General features: G+C 44.3%; 1 protein-coding gene and 1 long non-coding RNA gene across 5 annotated transcripts in view; one reads left to right on the top strand and one right to left on the bottom strand.

Annotated features, from left to right (window-relative positions):
• LOC125403063 (rho GTPase-activating protein 10) overlaps nucleotides 1-21,189 on the top strand; it is a 256,951-nt gene that overhangs the window by 125,779 nt on the left and 109,983 nt on the right. For all 4 annotated transcript variants that reach the window (XM_085682154.2, XM_085682153.2, XM_048438228.3 and 1 more), the window contains exons 11-13: nucleotides 6,579-6,660; nucleotides 9,516-9,561; nucleotides 11,818-11,883. In XM_085682154.2, the coding sequence (XP_085538280.1) occupies nucleotides 6,579-6,660; nucleotides 9,516-9,561; nucleotides 11,818-11,883 (194 nt within the window). The remainder of the gene's footprint in view (nucleotides 1-6,578; nucleotides 6,661-9,515; nucleotides 9,562-11,817; nucleotides 11,884-21,189) is intronic.
• Nucleotides 14,524-17,955, bottom strand: LOC125403064 (uncharacterized). Its single transcript, XR_007232832.3, has 3 exons — nucleotides 17,878-17,955; nucleotides 17,569-17,639; nucleotides 14,524-15,657 (listed from the first exon to the last, which is right to left on the bottom strand). It is a non-coding gene; the product is annotated as an uncharacterized LOC125403064 (long non-coding RNA).

The following is a 21,189-nucleotide window of genomic DNA, read 5'->3' as shown; positions in this document are numbered from 1 at the left end:
CCTGGCTAGTTCATGTCTTTAAAAAGCAACAATGAAGAACTTTTCCTCACTATCAGTGAGCCCTTTCCTTCCATCTGCTGCCATTTTGTTTGTTCCATAGCAGCGGACCCTCTTCTATCGTGTTGGCGTCTCTGATTCTCTCTTGTGTTCTGTGAGGTTCCCGACAGTCTTTTGGTGCCTCCCCCTGCAGATTCTGTCCTGGTGGTCATCCGTGCACTGTTTTCTCTGCTCAGGGCCCACTCTCCCCATGATGCCGCCTGCTCTCCTGTTCCGGGGCACCGTGCTTCCTACTTCTTCCTACCTTGCTGCCCTTTTTGTTTTTTATCTTGTTCTCCAGCTCATTTCCCAGATCCTGTGGCACCGAGTTCTTTGGAATTCTTTTCTCCCTACTGTATCCCCTAGTGACCTGTAGCTCATAATAGTGCCACAGATGTATTGGGATGGCCAGATGTGTTTTCCCTTCCCCAGACGGCAGGGCCTTGTGTCTGGTTGGCTTTCTGCATTTCACAGTTGGAGGTCATATGTTGCTTCTTTTATAATTTTTCCAAGGATCTTTTAAATTTTCATTGTTTTGGGGCACGGTTGGTGATTCAGCCTGGCGCACTGTACACAATGGAAGCACTGCTCCACTAAGGTGTTGTGTAGGTCCCTACTTTTGTTCTGAGGGGAAAGTATACTCTGTTGATGGGATCCAGCATTACACACACACACACATGCACACACACGCACGCACACACAAACACACGCACGTACACACACACAAACACACGCACACACATACGCACACACACACACACACGAATTTAATCTTACATAAATACTTACATAAATACTGGCCTATATGAAATATTATTTTTTAAGTCTTATTGTTTTTTACTATCTGGTTAATTTGGAAACTTACTCCTAACCATAATATATTTTCTTTATGATTTCTTTGAGTTTTCTGAATGAATCCAATTTTTATTTTGGGATTATAGACTCTTAATGCTTTTGGCTTATTTCTTCATTTCTCAGTAGAGAAACATCTATTTTTATTTGCTCTTGCCAGGATGTAGTGGTTTAGGGTGCAAAATCCTCTCACCCCAAACAGTGTTGCTCATTTGTGGAGCAAACACTGGTGGCCGGTGGCTGAAGGCGTGGCTCAGTAGTCTTGCTGAGTGCTGAGATTCCCAGCACCCAGATAAGGCAGTTTACAACTGTCCGTGACTTCTGCTCCAGGGGATCTGCTTCTCTCTTCTGGCTCTACAGGCACTGTACTTTGGTGTACATATCCCCACCCCAACGTAAATGCATAATTTAAAAAAATCTTAGGAAAAAACTAGTGGGCTGGATGTACATTGAAATCTCTGTAGTTCTGAAGTCCTCAAAGTATGACTTAGAATTTCAAATGTGATGGGCCGTGGTTTTGTTTATTCCCCTGATTTCTGGCCCAGAAGACTACTAGAAACCACAGGTAGTTCACTCCCCTTTGTTAGACTGTGCATTCCATGCGAGCGGGTCCTTTCTTACCAGGTTTGCGCTGCAGGAACGCACCCGGCAGTCAGCAGCCTTTCTGCTGCAGCTCGAGCCCAGGCTTCCGTTCTGTGTGAAGGAAAGTAAATGTAGCCCGTTTCAGAGTGAGTGGGCATAGTGACTAGGTTTCTGCATAGCTCCTCTTGGGATCTTTTGAATAGCAGCTTCATAGCTGATTGCTTGTCTTTAATCTAAATCTTGCCTTCTTTCCAAGTATCTGTTTTGCTGTTTTGTATTTTGAATGTTAAAAGAAGTGTCATTGTTTGTGAAATTTAGGCACCTGGGCAGACATTTGCTCTTCTTGCCTAGGAGTCAAGGGCTTCCCTGTAATTTTGGTATTTAGTTCAGGCCAGGGTTGGTTAGATTTGTTAAGTTTGGGAAGCATCGGCATGACTCTAAATAGTGTTAGTTTGTCTTTTTCTTGTTGTGGGAGCCATGGGCAGCCAGGTCAGAGCTGATGCTAACATTTCGTGTTAGGTTCTGCTTCTCTGGACCTGTCTCAGTTTCTCAGGTAGCTCAGGCTCACGGTACCTCCTCCCATTTTCCTGACAGTTACAAACATTGCCAGAGGTTTCTCACACTGACCCATCAGCGTTCAGACAGTCACAGCTAGGCTTGTAGGGTGCATATGCATCTTGAGGTTGAATCATGTATTGACGCTCAGATGCTTTGCTACTGAGAACTGAGGGGGCAGTGAGCAGTAGGGAGCTGGGCAGAGATCAACAGGCCACGCCTACTGTGTCCTTTCTCTAGGCAGATAGACATGTCTTTTTTTCTCCCTCAATTCACAAAAAGGCAGCTTTGAATATTTTCTTTGATAGAGGAAACATTTAAGAGCATGTGCTAAAAGACCATTAAAAATACCAAAGAAGTAGAAAATAGAATTCTTAGAACTCAATAATTAACAACATAATATTTGAAAGTGGGTAAAAGATGTTTTTGAGGAAAATACACATGTGCCATGTGCATATAAGCACAAAAACCATGATTAGTTACTAGGGAAATGCAAGTCAAAACCACAGTGAGTTAGTACTTGATCCCCACTGCGACAGCTGTATTAACGTAGCAGGTGCTGTCAAGGGTGTGGGCAATGGGAGCCTCAAACTCCAAGATGGGAATTGGAGCTTTGGGAAACAGCTGGGCAGCTCCTCCAAAGGTTTTCATCTGATTCAGAAGTTTTACATTTGTATTTGTATATGTGTAGTTACTATTTGTATTTGTATATGAGTAGTTACAGGTATATGTACTTATATCTGAATATAGTAAAACATATGTCCACACAAATCATTTGAATGATTATTCATGGAAGCATTATTAATAGGATCACCAAAGTAGGAATTGCTTGAACGTTTATATAAGCATGGTGCATTCTTAAAATGAACAGTGGTGTCTGATTAAAAGTAAATATACATTGAGTACATGCTGGAATGTTTAGAACACACCTTGAAAGTGTTTGAGTAAAAGAAGCCAGCCATAAAATAACATATATCATATAATTCCATGTGGACACATGTCTGGAGCATGTTAGTCTGTTTGGCTAAGGAGCAGAGGAGAAGCTGCGTAGGTCCAGGGGTTGCACAGACATGGGAGTGATGGCTGCTGGAGGCAGACCTTCACCTCATGCATGATCAGCATGTCTTAACATTGACTTTGGTGATGTTTACACAAGTCTGAAGACATTCACTTATAGCGAATCAGGTTTACGGTGCGAGTTAATGTCACAGAAAAGCTTCAAAGCACAAACAAACAAGGAACACAGCTGCCAGTAAAAAAGTGCCCATTGCTGTAAAGGCTTTACAATGACTCTAAACAGAATCTTCCTCATGCCAGCCACATTTCAGATACCAAGGGCTATGAAATGGTGGGGCCACTCATTTTTGGTTGTAGAAATAGACTTTAATATAGTTGTTTGGTTCAGTAAAGCCGCGGTCTGTCAGGAGATGTAACTTTCTTCTGGAAGGGCACTTACCCTACCACCCTGCAGCAGCATGTTGACTCTGTGTCTGCATGCTTGCCATGTGCTGTGTCGTGCTGGGCCATCCCCACCCCCTCACATCCTCTGACGATTCCCTGGCACGTCACACCCACACATCCAGCTTCTGTTTCCAGAGCTTCTTGTGTTGCTTTGGGTTTGGTGCTTTGTGTGATCAGTGTGGTGTCCTCCTGAGACTCTGAAGCATTAGGTGGCAGGGAAGGCTTGCTCGCCAGCAGCTTGAGTCTGCGTGTGGTGCAGCTGTGTTCTTGAGATCGAGAGTGTTTGAGCATGTAACTTCTAGAAGTTCATGCAGTTGGCTTGGGCAGTAGTGAGAATGCTCGTGTTATATGTCCAGTAGAGTGGTAACTGTTAGCATCCTCTTACCCAGGGTCATGGGTAACTGTTAGCTGATTCTGAGGGAGAAACAACAGGGCAAGAGTAAAACAATAAAGTGATGAAAGCCCTGGACTTTTAGCAAATTGCAGGGTAGGAGGGAATGGAGACACTTTAATGGTTTAGGCTCGCTAGCTAGTCTTACTAGAGAAGATGAATGCTCTGACCTTTGGTCAAGGCGGAACGAGTCCACATCTGTGGGCTCCAATGTATTTCCCCTTTTAAAATTTATTTATCAAAACCTGCACTTCTGCTGCAGGACAGATGACTGTTCCTGTCTTAGTTTGTCTTCTTCCATCTTCCAGACTTACCCGTTGCTGGTACTTATGTTTTTTCATGCATGTCCTATCTTAGGTTGCCCGGAGGGAAGAATATTTTTTCTGTCATTGACTACCAGTCTTTGGTTACAAAGGGTTAAGGGAGAATGCATACCTAGGTGCCTGCACCTCTGAGCCAACTTTCCATTGAGAGAGCTCACAAATACCTAGATAATCAGGCAAGCAGACAGTGCTTTGTGATAGGCATGCTCCTTCTGTCACAGTGTCTCCTAGCAAAGGAGCAAGGATGACCAGGATGGGATGGCCTGTTTAAACTGGTCTAGGATGTCTCTAACAGCTTTTAGCTGCATCATAATCTGTCTAATTTGTCTTATATTAAACATATTAAACTAAGAACTCACTGGCATCATGTCAAATTTTTCTCAGATAAGCTCTTTTTTCTAACCAGTAATATCTTCCTAGTAACCAAAGCAGTTACCACAGTAACAGGCTAATACCATGACTCTAGTATGAAAATTAACAATAAACACACAATTTGTCGAAACACAATTCTCATAACTTTGTTCTAATAAAAAAACAAGAAAAGTCTCTGTGATGATAATGTGAGCTATGAGTCTTTCTCGTCTCTTGTTGTCTAATTGCATTGCTGCTACCAACTTCCAAAGATGATGTTTGAGCTGCTCCAGTCCTTGAGTAGTGAAAAAACTTTTACGCCACTTCTCTTCCTATTCCGAAGAGGGGTTTCAGTCATTCATGGCCTCCATGATAGTGTTCTGTTGCTTTAACAAGTCTCTTTCCCCTAGAGGGGAAATTTGAGTTCCCGATTCTCAGGTCCTCTGTTTTAACAGCAGACTGAACACCATCCTGGCAAAGTTAATTTCTGTGTCCCACGATATTTTGTAGCTACATGGCCAGATATTCAGTCAGCATCCTTGGGCCTGTTCCAGAGTAGATAGGACTCAGGTGCAGTAGGTCTTTCAGGAAGGGAGGAATCATCAACCATCACCGTGATCTCCCCCTCTAGACTACAGCACAGGGTCAGGATCACAGGCTCACAGTCTCCCATCACCGTGGTCTCCTTCCCCTCTAGACTGCAGCAGAGGTCAGGGTCACAGGCTCACAGGCTCACAGGCTCACTGCAGTTCTCCTGGGAAGGTAGCCTCAGCATCCAGGATGTCAGCGGGACTGGTACTCCTTGGTTCCACACACCAGACCAAACGTTCAGGGAACAACTGAGCTTCATTCCTCTCCTGTGAAAAACACAAACATGCCTTCGACCCTATATTAAAACGTGATTGGATCCTTTCCATGACCCAGTACAAGGGTTTTTCCCTTCTGCTTCAGTGAAGGTCGCTCTGGTGCCACCATGCCAAAATCCGTCAGTGGCACATTGTTCACGGACATCCACATTTGAGAAATTAAGAATTAAAAGGGCATAATTTAAGGTATTATGTGGAGACTGAGGGTATAGCTCCCCCTTTTTATCTTTTAAAGTTGTGTTTTCAGAGAGCCATGGGCACGCTTCACAATTCCTTGTCCTTGGGGATTATAATGGATCTGGATATATTAGTAAAACATTTCAGAAATTTTGTTCCCAGTGGACTATTGCACATAATGCAGGAATTCCTTATAATCCTCAAGGACAAATATGTACTAAGAATTGTCTGGGTGGGTCCTAATGGCAAGAGAGATTCATGTCTGTAGGAAGCCACTGAGCTGGCTTAGGTTGTTGCACCAATTTCCATCATTGTTAGTGATGGGCAAGCATTCTTTTGTTCTCACCTCTAGTTGATGTTCGTAGTGCTATTGACTCTGAACATTATCCTAGGTGTACTATGATTATGTATTACTTTATATATCCTTGATAGAAATTAGGGTTGGAAACATCATATGCAGTATGTATAATGAAGTATGAACCTTAAAAAGGAAGGAGATTTGACTTACATTCTGACTTGAGTGACCCTTTCATAAGTGACAAAAAACTGGACAGAAACTATAAATAGGATGTGATTTCCTTTCCTGTAGCTCTCAGATTAACCACATGTATAGAGATAGACGTGTATGTATGCAGCAGAGTTGCCCCGGGATGAGGAGCAGTGGGTAGGAAATAAGTGGTGGCATACAGAGACTGCCTGGCCCAGCAGGGTCGCATATACTTGTAACTCCCAGCAGGGATAGCAATATATTGAATTCAAGACCGGTTTGAACTACATAGAAAGACACCCCACCCCTGTATTCTGGAGTGGTTGTACAATAATGTATTCATGTGTAAAAATTGTCTAGATAGCAGATTTTACATTAATTTTTTTATTGTAGTTGAAATTAATGAAAACATTTAAACCCTGTGTCAAGTATCTGGAAACAGAGGAAGGGGTTTTGTGCTGACGCCGGTGACCTGATGTTTTCTTGTTGTCTTCCAGGCCTGGCGTCCCCGTGACCATGCAGGCGTTTTCAGAGGAAGAGAGGAAACAGTGGCTGGAAGCTCTGGGAGGAAAAGAAGCTGTAAGAATGTCGGGGCTTTATTTCAAACCCTGGACAGCCGACTTGGCTCGTTTCTAAGTTATTTTTGTGTTATAGCATTTGAGAACAGTTCTCTGCTGGAGCTGGTGTTTAAACTCCTCTGGGAACCATGTAACTCTCTAGGAGATTATCTTGGGGCAGCTACAGAACACCCATGGCTGGGACATTGTTCGAATTCAGTTCTGGTCTTCCTTAACTTTATTGTTCTGATTTACTTTGCTTTGAAGTCAGCAAAACTTTCAATTTCTATTTTACCAGGTTTGTTTTTTGTGGGGTGTGTGTGGCAAGTCCATTAAATGCTTGCCGTATATTTTAGACGGGATAGTAAGTACATGGCAGCGTTAGCGACCACTCCCCACATGGGCCTGATACTTAATATAATGGTTTTGCTTTGTAGCATCAAGTAACCTTAGAGACTGGGCCTCTGCATGGCTATGGTTTCAAGGAATAGACTAAAGGTTGCGACATAGGTCCCAAGGAACCTAACCTCCATTGGCACTTGGTTCCAGCACTGCCTGATTTTCTGTGTACTGCTGGCATTTGGAGCTCAGAATCGGCAGGTCATGTACTGAGTTGGGGGTTTAGTGGAGACAACCTTAGGAAAAAAACCCACAGATTGATATTCGGCCTACCATGTAAAGTGTTAGGATTCAGAGTAAGCAGGAAGCACCAGACAATCTTGAAGATTCAGGGTAGAGGGTTTCAGTAAGGAAGAGGCTTCAGAACAGAGCCTCCTTAGGGGCTAAGGCGGTGCTGCTTAGGCAAGCTGTGAACCCAGCTGCAGACGCTGTCGGAAGTACAGGGAATGAGAGGCCGCTTGGTAGCGTGTCTGGGAATGACAGCCTAGCTGCTGTGTTCTAAAGACACTGTATCACCCCGTCAGAATTACCTGGAGTCACCGTATCTGAGCCCGAATCAGACTCCGTCTTTTTGTTTCCGACTTTTTTATTTCTGTACTAAGTCTGGAATTCAGGGTCTCACCGTGCTGGTCAAGTGTTCTTTTGGTGGACTGTCCACGCCTCTCGTTCTGTTCATGTTTGATTAGTTCTTAGAGTTTTAGCTGGAGTTTTGATGGAGGCCCAGGGAGGTGCTTCAGTGGTTGGGAGTGCTCACTGCTCTGCAGCAGAGGACCAGCAGCGGTCCCAGCACTCATGCTGAGCTGCAACTCCAGCTGCAGAGGGTCAAATGCATCTGGCTTCCACATATACCAAGACTCACACACACATACCTACATAGAGATATGTAATTAATATTTTTTTTTTAAAAAGAGTTTTGAAGCCAGGCATGGTGGTACATCCCTTTAATCCCAAGTACTGGGAGACAGAGACAGACAGATCTCTGAGTTACAGGCCAGCCTGACGTACATAAAGAGTTCTGGGACAGTTGGGGCTACAGAGAACGATACTCTCTCCAAAATTAAAAGAGTTTGGGTAGTATTGGGATGTAGTTATCTGTTCCTTTATCCTTTGTGGTAAAGACACTTCGTTAGCCGTGATGATCTTCCCAGAAGTACTTTAGACAGTGAGCTTCCATAGCACAAATATCCCTGGTTGAGTCTTTGAGAAAAATGGGCTTCCAGTTTGGTTTAGTCGGGAGCCCATGATCAGGTTGTCTTCCCTAACAGAGCACAGCGAGACTGTGGGAAGCCTGTTCAGTGGTACATGGTATGGGGACTGTAACGTGTAGTATGTATTTACAGACGTTGTATGCCTTGCAGGTAGCTAGTGCTATGACTCAGAAGCCAGGTGACCGCCACACTAGCGCAGATTTATTTGCTTAAACTATGGGCATGGATTGTCTCTTACCTTTGTGAAATTCAGGAGCAGTCAGGAAACAGTGAGTTAGACGTCATTGGGTGGAGTGCATCAGTGGTCAGCGTGTCTGTAAGGTGGAGAGTTTCCCACTTACACAGACTTGTAACAAGTTTCTTAAGGACTGCAGACTCTGTAATCTTTTTTGCCAGTCTGGCATGCTTCTTTAGAGAGAAGCAAACCAAGAAAAGTCCTGCATGCGCTGCATACATGTGCACATAGCACGTCATTAGCCACAGACAGCACAGCGCCCCTGCAGTCTCGTGCAGACTCCACAGAGGGCTTCCCCACTCTGACCAGTTCTGACTTGAGCTGGATGTCCTAACTTACTTCAGCTCTGGCACTGCTGTCTGGAGTGTTGGTGACAGATCTTACAAGTTGGGCATTTGTATCTAGGTCACCTCTGTTTCAGTTCTCCAGTGACAAGTCCTGGTCTTTCCAGCACAGTGTGGTATAAATTGGGGATTCCCACAACCCTCTTCCTTGGGTGTGGTAATTAGTGAATACAACCCCAGAGTGGGCATGCTGAAGCTGTGCATAGGGCTGGGTGTGCACTGAGGGTGGGTGATGAAGAATGCCATGCCCCTGCAGGAGGGCCACCACCCCAGTATGGGATATATTCACAGCGGGGTGGGGCATCAAAGCTTGTGCTCTTACAGAGTTGGGATGAGGCCCAATGTGAAGTTTTTCTCACATGGACTTTCTAGTTGCATCCTTATGCTACATAGGTCTCGTTTCCCAGCTGCTTATTTAGCATAAATTTAGAGCTGTCCCAAAGGGCTCCTGTCAGGAGATTCCAGGTGTGTGGGAACTCTGTCCTGTAAGGCAGGCATGGAGACTAAGGGAACTCTGTCCTGTAAGGCGGGCGTGGAGACTAAGGGAACTCTGTCCTGTAAGGCAGGCGTGGAGACTAAGTGTGTGTTTTGTGTGCTCTATTATCTAATACTAAGTTCATAAATTGAAAATTTGCATATTCTTCCTTGACTTGATTTGCTGAAAGTGTTCTCTCTTTCTTTCTTTTACTAGCTCATCCATACTTGTAATAAAGCCATCATTCCAAGACCAGAAGGAGGTAAGTGTTCATTCATCCTGATAGTCACCAACCCCAAGCTGTTGCTGGGGCTCAGTCTGCATCTTTTTAAAGCTCACGGGCAGCCCTCATTGTCCACCTGAGCTTTACTGTGAGCTCACCTCTGGTCTTCTTGTAGTTTAGGTCTACAGTCGTGAATGGCACTGAGAAAGCTTCTGGTGGAAGCTTCAGGAGCCTGTGGAAGAGGCTGCTCCTTGGCCCTCTGCTTCCAGGCCTCCTCATCCTGCTGCTTGTCACTCTAGATAGAAATAATGGCGTCCTGGAACACGGTGATGTTTGGTTGAGAGGCGCTGGGGGCTGCAAAGGTCCTAATGCTGTAGCGCACGGCAGCCATGTTCAGTGAGCAAGAGAAAAGGAGAAAATTGTTAAGGTGAATGTAAGAAGAATTACTTCAGATATTTGAAACAGTAATCCTTGGCCACAGTGAGCAATACATAAAGAGTGGCCCCAGCTGGATGGTGAACCCCTACTTACTGGGCAGATTTATTTGTGTGAGCACTTACTATACAGAACAGTGGTTCTGTGCAGCCCGTGGTTCTGTGGAGCCTGTGGTTCTGTGGAGCCCGTAGTTCTGTGCAGCCTGTGGTTCTGTGCATCCTGTGATTCTGTGCAGCCTGTGGTTCTGTGGATCCTGTGGTTCTGTGGTTCTGTGCAGGATGGTGATTCTGGCAGGCAGTCAGGGCTGAAAATTCTTCTCTCATAAACCCATGGCTTTAATTTTCTTGCTTTGGTTTAATTTTTGACAACCCAAGTATTTCTGTCAGCCCTTGACAGTTTCTAGTCTTGCAGCCTCTGAGTGTATGCTATATAAGGCATACACTTTGGAAAATAGCCATGGCAAGGATGCGCTGAGCTGTTCACATAGTGCATGGCAAGGATCCACACCATGGAAAACAAAGTTCCCTACCTCTGTACTCAGGGAGTACTGATAGGAAACAAGAATGGCACAGTTTGGCACACTCGCTTTGTACTCACTTTTGGTAGATTTGGTGAAATTAAGGCTGCACTTAACAAAGCCATAGACTGTGTAATAGAAACAGTTGTGATCACTTCTGCTAATTCTCGATTCGAAGATCTATAGCCTGGTACCGGATGTTGACAGGTGCCCCTGCAGGGGAGCGTGTTCTTCCTCTCTCCTGTACTGATGTCCTCCAGCCCTTCTTCGCTGTGCCCCTTCTTCTGGCCTTTCCCCTTTGTCTCTGTCCTTTCTTGTTCAACCTAAAGAACTGTAAATAAACCTCCTGGGAATGGTTTGCAAAGCCGGAAGAGATTACTTGTGTTTTGTAAAGTGTTATCAGTAGTGGATTCTTGACACAACTGTTCCATTTTAACCATTAAAATTCATTTGAAAGCTGGGCAGTGGTGCCTCACACCTTATATTCCAGCAGAGGCAGGTGGCTCTCTGAGTTTGAGACAACCTGGTCTCCAGAGAGAGTTCCAGAACAACCAGGGCTACAGAGAAACTCTGTCTTGAAAAACAAAAGACAAAGTAACAAGAAATTTATTTAAGCCTAATGTTACAGATTATAAATCCCCAGGAAGCTGTGTTAGTGCTGTGGTCCCTTAGGCCTGGCCGCAGAGGCTGGAGTGCTGCTATTTTTCATTAAAGTTTTGAAACAAAAGCAAAATCTACAAATATGTGCCAGCTTGGTCATAAGCAAACACTTATATTAGAAAAAGTATAAAATTGCATTTTCAAAGTGACCTGTTGAATCACATGAATCATCTATTAAATTCAAATTATGAAAATAATAAAATCATTAAAAAGCTTGATGTGCAGTGAAAATTATCAAGAACACTTACTGCCCAGGAAGCATTTAACAGAAACTTTTCCTTGTTAGTCAAAAGCTCAGATCACATTGAAAAGCCTTCATTCATATTTCGAGTTTTCTGTAACTGAGCTACTCCTGGGACTTTTGGCAAAATATGGAGATTATTTCTCTGTAGCTTCCCTTAGAAATTGGTATTATTTTTTTTACTGTTTAAAATATTCTGTATTTATTAACCTAAAATATTTTATATTACAAGTTGAATTATAAGAATTAGACATCTTGATTTTCAGCATGGAGGCTCACCTACAAACAAATACGTTTTCCAGTTATGCCATTTTCATGGGAAATGCAGCAGTTTTCAAACAATGAAGCAAAAGTTCCATTACCTTAAATTTGTTTTCTTTATTTTTTAAGGGAAAGAAACAGTAATACTTGTCCTGTAACATTTTATGCCTGTTCCTTTTAGGTGCACAGCTGGATACGATGGGATTCACAATTCTCAGAAAGTGCATCAGTGCTGTTGAGACACGAGGTAACAGTCATACTCACCATAGCTTTAGTCCTGGAAGCTGTGGGTGTGTAACACCGCAGACCACCGCAGCACTCGGTGCATGCTTACACGCTACAGCATAAACAGTCTGGAGGTCTGGAGGTATGTAACACCGCAGACCACCGCAGCACTCGGTGCATGCTTACACACCACAGCATAAACAGTCCATAGGTCTGGAGGTGCGTAACACCGCAGACCACTGCAGCACTCGGTGCATGCTTACACGTTATAGCATAAACAGTCTTTTTCAATAGCAGGGTCAGTTATTCCTTTGTTATGACAGTGTGAGTCCCTTCATTTTCCTCCTGTGCAAATATGGGAGGATGTCACATATTTCTTCTTTATGTTTAAAGCAAGGCCATAGTTAAAATGGAATCACATTTGCTTGTGAGATCCGCCATCACACAGAATACCACAGGGTAGGTGACTGAGGTGGGAATGCATCCTCACAGTTTGGAGGCTGGAAGGCCAAGCTCAGGGGAGACAGGACGGTTTTTCTGAGGCCTGTGCCCTTGGCTTGCAGATGGCATCTTCCCACCATGACTTTTCTCTGAGTATACATGTCCCTGCTGTCCGTGTATTTAGGCTTGCTCTTTTTTTTAAAAAATTATTATTATATATAAGGATTTAAGTCATGGTCACAGCAGTGTGTGTGTGTGTGTGTGTGTGTGTGTGTGTGTCTGTCTGTCTGTCTGTCTGTCTGTCTGTGCACGTCTGTCTGTCTGTGCACATTCCCAAGCCCAGTTTTAATAACCTCACCGCCTCCTTCAAGACCTTTCATTTTTGTAAATGTTACATCCCACGGTTCCGGGTGTTTGAGCTTTACAGGGACACAGTTCATTTCAGCTCATATGAACCTTTGGAAGCTAATTCTTACCACTTTGGTTCAAGCACCTTAAAGATGGTTTTCTTACTCTTGTGGGATCTTGTTCCATGATCTTTGGGACTGGGATTAGCTCAGTGGTAAAGGCTGAGATGCACAAGGCTCCAGGTTGATTTTTAGCACACATACAGATACACATATATCTTTATTGAAGTAAAATTTGAAAATAGTAAAATTCAATGATCTCTTAAATTGTATTTTATTAATTCTTTGAGAATTTTATATATATTTTGATCATGTTCACCTCACAGCCCTGAACTCTCCTAGAACCATGCCTACTCCTTCCAGCTTTATCTCCTCACATCTTTGAAGCAATCCACTGAGTTCGGTTTTACTAACCCTATCCTCCAGGTGTGGGACTGTGCTGGATATTTTTATGTCAGCTTGACACAAAGTAAAGTCATCTGAGGGGGGAGCCTCAATCAAGAAAGTGCTCCATGAGGTAGGGCTATAGTCAAACCTGAAGGGGGAGAGCCCAGCCTGTGGTGGGTGGTGCCATCCCTGGACTGCTGCTTCTGGGTTCTGTAAGAAAGCAGGCTGAGCAAACAGCACCCTCCATGGCCTCTGCATAGCTCCTGCCTCCAGGCCCCTTCCCTGAATGAATTCCTTTTCTGACTTCCTTCGATGGTGAACCCTGATTTTGAAGCTTCCTCCCGAGCTGGCTTGGGTTAGGGTGCACCATCACAGCCATAGTCACCCTGACTAGGACAGAAGTCACCCACTGGGGTATGCTGTACCCAATAGGGGACACACTTGAAAGCACCCCAGAAGCCACCTGCCCATAGTTGTGTTACTGCTCTTGCCATGGCCGCAGACATCTGATTGCCTCCGTGATTCTTCCTGCCCCTTTGCAGTCACTCGCCTTGCCATTCCCACCTTGGTCTTTGGTTTCCACGGACCTGATTCTTGTCACTCTAGTTGCTGTAGGGAAATGCTAAATGCTTGCTCAGTGGAATCATACATGCAGTTTCTAGTCTTTTCCAGTCTAGCTCTATTTCACATGTGGCTTTGAGGTTCCTTATGCTCTCTAGATCATGAACTTCTTTTTTAAAATTCAAATCCTGCTTGGACCAAGATCAGACAAATGCCAAAATTTTTCTGTAGTCTTCAGAACACCAAGAAGAGGTAACCTTTTTTTTTTTTGAGTAACATTATTTTAAATTTAAAAAAAAATTCATGTGTCTGAAAGTAAATAAGTATATACTAGCATATCTTGGGCTGGGCGGGGCAGTTTAGCAGGTTTGCTACCATCTCAGAATTAGTCAAACCACAGTTTGCTCATAAAATTACACTATGCGTGGGAATCAGATTCTTTTATCTACCCAATAACATCATGAGAAATTTATGGCTTATGTATACCAAGTTGAAGAATTTCATCAAACATTTGTTGCTAAATCCTGCTGCAGGTCACCACATTGAACTTAAGTCGACTTAATTGCTAAAGGTGTGAACTGGAAAGTGGCTGTTTTAAGCTCCCCACATGATTATAATGTCCAGTAACAAAGTCTGGGTAGCATTGTTCTAGTGAGAACTGCTTGTTTGGAAAAACAGAGTTCAGTTGTTACCTGCAGTGTTGCTAGTGTCTGTTGCTTGGGAATCTTTTTTCTTAACTACTTTTCTTAATAAAAAAACAATCCATCCAAACCCCAGAAACAACAGAAAAGATCTGAAGAAGCAGCGCAGTGTCCTCAGGAACAGACCCCATCACAGGCCAGCTCTAGCGCCAGTCAGAAGCCAGGTGCATTATAACCGTGTTTATTGAGCAGTCTCAAGGTATACAGAGCCTTGCCACAGGCCTTTGGATTAGGTAGTGAAGGTTGATTCCATGTAACCCTTAACCCAGTAATAGTAGACAGAGCAGAAAGATTTGTAAGCAGTTAATTATTCTGGGTGATAACATAAAAATGTGGCAGGTTTGCACATTCAGAGAATCTTATGATGATGGGCTAGAAAAGACTGAAGGGTAAATGAACATTGATTTAGGAATAGGCTTTTTTAAAATTTATTTTTCTTTTTTTTTTAAAATTTATTTATTATGTATATAGTGTTCTGGGCACCAGATCTCACTATAGATGGTTGTGAGCCATCTTGTGGTTGCTGGGAATTGAACTCAGGACCTCCGGAACAGCAGTCAGTTCTCCTAACCTCTGAGCCATCTCTCCAGCCCAGGAATAGGTTTTTAAGATTTAAAGGACAAGTGTCCCAGCTTGGCATTCAGAGAACCATCATCTAAGATGCAGAGACAGGATTCAAACTTGATTGGAAACACAAGGGAACAGTACGAACTTAAGGAATTTGCACTTAGTGATGGAGGTGCAGCTCAGTACTAGAGTGCTAAAGAGCAAGCGCCCTGAAAAGGTTAGCAGAGAAGAAATGGCGGTGTGTAGGGTGTGCAGACCGTGCAGAGGGTGCAGTGCTCCCTAAGTAAGCTGACTGCATTGGGGCAGTAAATTTGGCAGTGGTGCAGATAGTACAGAGTCACAAGAGTGACGTCACTGGAGTCCTGTTGGTCACTTAGCGCTTGGAGGAATTTTTTTGGGAAGTAAAGAATAGTCAAAGCCACACAGACATTTGTGATAGGTCCGATGATGCATTCTAGGATCCCTGGTGCTTTTTGTGGCCATAGATTCCTGGGTTCCACCCAAATCTGCGAAGGACCATTGTTGGTCCTCCAGATAGTGAACTTGGACTTGAGTAGAGCAGCCGTGTGATTAGAGGGGGATCCTTTCCGAAGCCCCGTGTGATAGCTTGTCTTTTATCTTTACTGTGCAGCTGTGATGTGGCTCTCGGGATGGGGTGCTGCTCTGCCCATACTTCTGGATGAGTTTTTGCATTGTCTTTTGCTCCTCTGAAGTCTCCTGATTCATGGCTATCTGGAAAGAAATAAATTAAAACAAATGTATTTAAGCTCTCAGTTTTAGAAGGTTCCAGCCCATGATCCGTTGCTCTGGTTGCTTTGGACCTGTGGTGAGGCGGCACAGTGTTCCAGACTGTGTAGTGAAGTAAAACCATGCAACATATGGCCAGAGAGGAAAGAAAACAGAGGGGGACTAGAGTCCTATAGTCCTCTGCTAGGCCACTCTGGAAACAACCTTCTGCCAAGCCTTGCTTCCTGGACTCCTTGTTTCAATATATGGGCCTTTGGAAGTCGTTTAATCCAAACTGTAGTGCTCTGCTCTTGGTCTCCCAGCTGCTTATTTTACGATGTGAAACACATGCAGTACCTTTGCCAAGAGTCCCAAGCTCTTAATTCTCAGCGTTACTCAGAGTCAGACTCCGGGGTTTCTTCTGCCAAGAAAGACATAGACATCTTCTGTGGGCCCCGTCCCGGGAGGCAGAAGAGCGGCTCCACCGTTGATCTGAATCTACAGGATCCCACTGACAGGGCTCTCAGAAGGAAGGGATTTGGGGCAGGAGTGAGAGTCAGTGTTTGGTGTGTAAATGAAGGTGAAGCTTCTGGAGTCTGAGTTCTCAGGAGAGCCAGGAAAGGCAGGAGCCCAGTGTGGTGGAGCAGGCACTCAGGCCTCCTAGTGACAAGAAGTCATGAGGTCTAAGCTCCTGTGAGCTTCTGTAAAGACTTTGTAGGATCTAGCTGCTTTCTGAGCGGTGCTGGCCTCCATCTTTTCCATCTTTCTCTGAGCTGTTTCTCCCAAGACATTGGTGTTCCTTCTCCGTTTCACACCCTGGCTTTGTTAATTGTTTCCTGTGTTTGTTTTGTTTCTTAGAATCTACTATTTATTTGGAATGGAGAAAATGTCTTTCTTATTCTTTGTGTGCTTCTTATTTCTGTCAGCAACCAACGCCTTGTGCGTGTAGCCAGCATTTGAGAAGCAATTGCTTGGACTTGGGCATTCAAGAGATAGGGCCAACATGCCATATTGACGAATTGACAGATTGCAGGTCATAAAATTTTTGGAAGGGTTCGACTATCTATATGTATTTAGAGTGAATATTTTCATGTAACATATACAGGATCTTTTCATTTGTTAGGAGTTTATATCAGCATCTTTTTGTACTATGGTAATATAGAAGACAGAGATGAATCCTATTGCATATGGAGGAGAGTAATGCTTTCAGAGCATGAAGTGTGATTAGTTTTCTCAAGTAAATAACTCCCCTTTCTTGAGAATAAACATGCCCAGTTAGTTGTTAATTTTTTTTTGTTTTTTTTCCTTGATGTGCCTGCAGAACACTCAATTTTGAGTATACGTACAATATTGTGAGCAAAAAACAGTAATTCCTTTGCTTAAAAACATCTTAGTTACTGTTTTTAAAATAGTCATTATGTTAAAACTAAACTTGTATGTCAATTTTGTTTATGAAGTTTCTCTTAAAAATCTTCCATATGTTCATAATTTGAATATTCACTTTAATTTTCTAGAGCATGGCATTAAAATGTTGATCTAGGCAAGCTGTCAGTTATCAAATCCAGCAATGTAACAAGCTGTGAATGCATGGGGTGATAAGTCATGACAGATCTTGATTTGTCACATGTCAGATCATTTGTTTCCCTTTGAACAGCAGAGGAAGGTTTAGATTTTTGGAGAATTTTCCTGACACTGGCTGAGGATTATGCTGTTCCCATATAGAGCTTCAGCTGGTGGGGCCGATGATGAGCTCTGGCCCAAGACAGTGTCCAGTTTCACTGTTAGTCTTTGGTGACGAAGGTGCCCAAGGGAAGTGGCAGGATATTTTATCATGATTGCACAATGATCCTAAGTCACCAAGGGAAAATTCCAGGCAAAATGAAGAAAATAAAAAGCAGCTGTCCTAAGAAAACTTACCCGAGTAAACTGCTTCACTTACTGGCTGTTAGGGCAGTCTCCTGTGGGAGGGAGCTGAAGAGCCGCTGGGTCTGCAGAAATGCAAATGCACAATTGAAATGCTGCAACCAGGTGAGTTGGCTGCACATTCTTTTCCTCAGTTAGCCAACATTCATTTTAAGAAAATTCACTCCAGAAAGCTAACAACTTTAGATGAATGATTGAGTTAAACTAGTGAGGGCAAATGAAGGCGTAAGTCACAAACAATCCCACACCAGTTTGGAATTATGATTAATAGAATGGTTATTTATTCAAAGGGGAAAAACTTACAGATTACCGTCCCAGACAACAGCCTCTCTGCGTGAACAGGAAAGGAGTCTAGGAGCCGGAAGTGGAGCCGGAAGCCAGAGAGCCAGTGGAGGACAGCCGCTGTTTTTTTAAAGAGAGAGACCACACCCCAATGGGCTGGTATCTCAGCGGCTATTGGCTGAAGGGGTGGACCCAGCCCCCGCCACAGTCAAATATTTGCAAAAGGATGGATGACCCATGTCCCTGCTCACCGCATGTCCACGTAGTTGACCGTTGGTGCTTGAGTTAATTCCTAGTTCACTTGGTGTCTTTTCTCAGCCAACAATTCTCCAGCTCTCTCCCCTTTTGTTCATCTCTGGCCTTGTTCACTTCCTCCTCCTTAGCCCTGAAACTCATGCAACAGGAGTGAACTCTGTCTAGTGATTATGTGAGTGATCTGGCTTCCGGGTCTCTTTGGGCTTGGACGTTGCACAGGGACCAGAAAACAACGGTGGTGCATTTACAAGTCATGGTGGATGTGTGTGTAGACAGAAGGCTGGTAAACTTGGTGGAATTCTGTTCGTGAGGGTTCTTGCTACAGGTTTGCTAACTTGGTATTGTGTGTTTACACTAAAGTCTGGTAAGTTTGTAATGTTTTATCTTGATGTCTTTCATTTTCTTAGAGTAGTGGGTGGTTATGGCTTAAAGGCAGACTCAGCTTGTGGGTTATCAGCATCTCCACATCACAGTCCCTTTATCATCTGTGAAGGAGGCTGTGGCCTGCATCTCCTTCCTGCGTTGTTATGGTGATGGTACACGTGAGTGCTCCTGACTAGCATAGAGGTAAATTTAGCACCAGTTGCTACTGATAATTAAGAAGTACCATTAGTGTTTGGCTTAGGAACACTGATGGACTTTCAAGGCATTTTGCTTTCCCATCATGGCAGAATATATATATGAGAACAGCTCTGCTGCATTCATGTGATCCAGTCATTTTGTGTGGCTTCTGGAACAAGCAGCCGCATTAGTAGATTTGGCTTGTACCTTTTCTTTTCCTCATTCTGCTGTGGTCACTTAGAAGAAGACCATCTTGAGCAGGAAGGTGTTCAAAAGAACACCGTGCATAGAACATCCTCTCACATTTCTGGAAAATTCACAGAAGGGGAAATGAGTGTGAGATAGATCCCGGTTGCCCGGTTTGAGCTGTAAATATTGATGGTGAGTTTGAAAATACTTTTATTTGGCTGTCTCACCCATCTCAGCTGACTTTAATGCTTCTCCTTTCCTGGCCACCCGTGGATTAGTGGATGTCAGTCAGTGGGTCTTGGGTTGTTTCCTGTAGGAAGGACAACGGAGGACACAGTGTCGGGGATGGTACCGTAGATGAGCTCCAGCCCAATTCCAAGATAGTTAATAGTAGCTTAAAGAAGGGAGGCTGAATTTGGCTCACAGTTCAGTATGCCGTGTAGCATGGTGAGAAAGTCAGGGCAGCCAGAGCTTGAAACAATTGCTCATGTGCCCTCCACAGTCAGGAAACAGAAAGAAGGATGGATGCTGTGCTCAGGCTGCTTTCTCCTGTTCACGCGTCTGGGAACCCAAACCCATGGACAGATGCCAGCCGCAGTGGATCTGTCTTTCCATTTCAGGTAACCTAGTCACAGGCCTGCCCAGCGTCTAAGCCAACCCAGTGATTCCCTCACAGATGTGAGCAGAGGCATGCTCCGTGAGTTATTCTAGGTCTTGTCCAGTTGACAGCGTTAACTGTCATAGATGTAACAGAGTTTATGCCATGTTTCTGTTAGGAGTGGTTCTCTGCAGTTTCTTGGAGACTGGTAGAAGGAAAAGGTTCTTGAAGTACAGACAGCAACCCATGCGTGAGTCTGTACTGTGTTTGCTTCTTTGACCCTCAGTTATCAAGATCACCACATAGGTGACCAACATCCACCTGCCTACTCCACATAGGTGACTGACATCCACCTGCCCACACCACACACATAGGTGACTGATATGCACCTGCCCACACTGCATACATAGGTGACCGACATCCACCTGTCTGCACCACATAGGTGACGTGCACACCTCAGAGGTCACCGACATCCACCTGCCCACACCACATACATAGGTGACCAATATCCTCCTGCCTACTCCACATAGGTGACCAACATCCACCTGCCCACACCACATACGTAGGTGACCAACATCCACTTGCCTGCACCACATACATAGGTGACTGACAGACACCTGCCTTATGGTAAGAGTGGGCTGTGTTGTAGAGAAAATTTGTGCATTTAGGAAACGCCAATCTTTTGTAATAGCAAGCAGGCCCTTTCCCTCCTTATAAAAGGAAGGGGTCTCTGTTTCTAAGGCAGAAGGGCATGCTGGAGCAGAGTGTGCTGGGGAAGGTTTGGCTGGCTGGTGGTGGGTGGTTGTGTGAACAGTTGTGTTATGAGCAGTTGAATGCCCTGAAGATCTTGTGTTGGGCTGTGCTGCTCGCTGGCTTCTCCGGCTGTATGAGCTATTGATGGGTTAGAATAGTGGTGTATTGAGAATAGACTGGGAGCCGATTGATGAGGATTGGATGGTAAAAGATGAAATGCAGAATGGCTGTTAGGATTTGGGACATAATTTATGTAAGAGGTGATGGTGATTTAAACTATGGAACAGCATGGAGATGCCTCAAAAATTAAATATAGAACTGTCATATGAACAAAGACTCACACCCCTGAATGTGCAGCCAGCATGTCAAGTATACACCTCATTTTTGTTCCTGCAGTAATATGTACAATAGCCAGGAAATGGGAGCACCCTAAGTGTCCAGCTGATGAATGGATACATGAAATGTAGTGTATCTGCGCACACAGAGAGCTGCCCACCCACAGCAAAAATGCTGTCTTGTTATGTGCGGCGACACTGAAGATTGCTAGATGAATGGGAATAAACCAGAGGTGGAAATTCTGGCATCGGATTGCATCTCCATGACGTCACTCGTGTAGATGTTCTGAGAAGGTGGCTGTCACAGAAGCTGGGAGTAGAATACTGGCTGTCATATAGGCCGGTGTGTGTGTGTGTGTGTGTGTGTGTGTGTGGAGTGTGTGTGTGGAGTGTGGGATATGGGGAGCGACTGAGCAGTGAGCAAGTTAGAGTAAACTAGGGATGAGAACAGCTCCTGTGCTGCTGTGCACAGGTGATCGCAGAGAGCAGTAGTGAGGAGTGTGTGTGCACAGGTGATCGCAGAGAGCCGTAGTGAGGAGTGTGTGCACAGGTGATCGCAGAGAGCCGTAGTGAGGAGTGTGCTGTGCACAGGTGATTGCAGAGAGCAGTAGTGAGGAGTGTGTGTGCACAGGTGATTGCAGA

The sequence above is a fragment of the Myodes glareolus genome, chromosome 22, assembly GCF_982192425.1.
Source record: "Myodes glareolus chromosome 22, mMyoGla1.1, whole genome shotgun sequence".
Lineage (NCBI taxonomy): Eukaryota > Metazoa > Chordata > Mammalia > Rodentia > Cricetidae > Myodes > Myodes glareolus.
The sequence above is the reverse complement of the archived record's forward strand: the minus strand, read 5'-3'. Positions and strand labels throughout refer to the sequence as shown.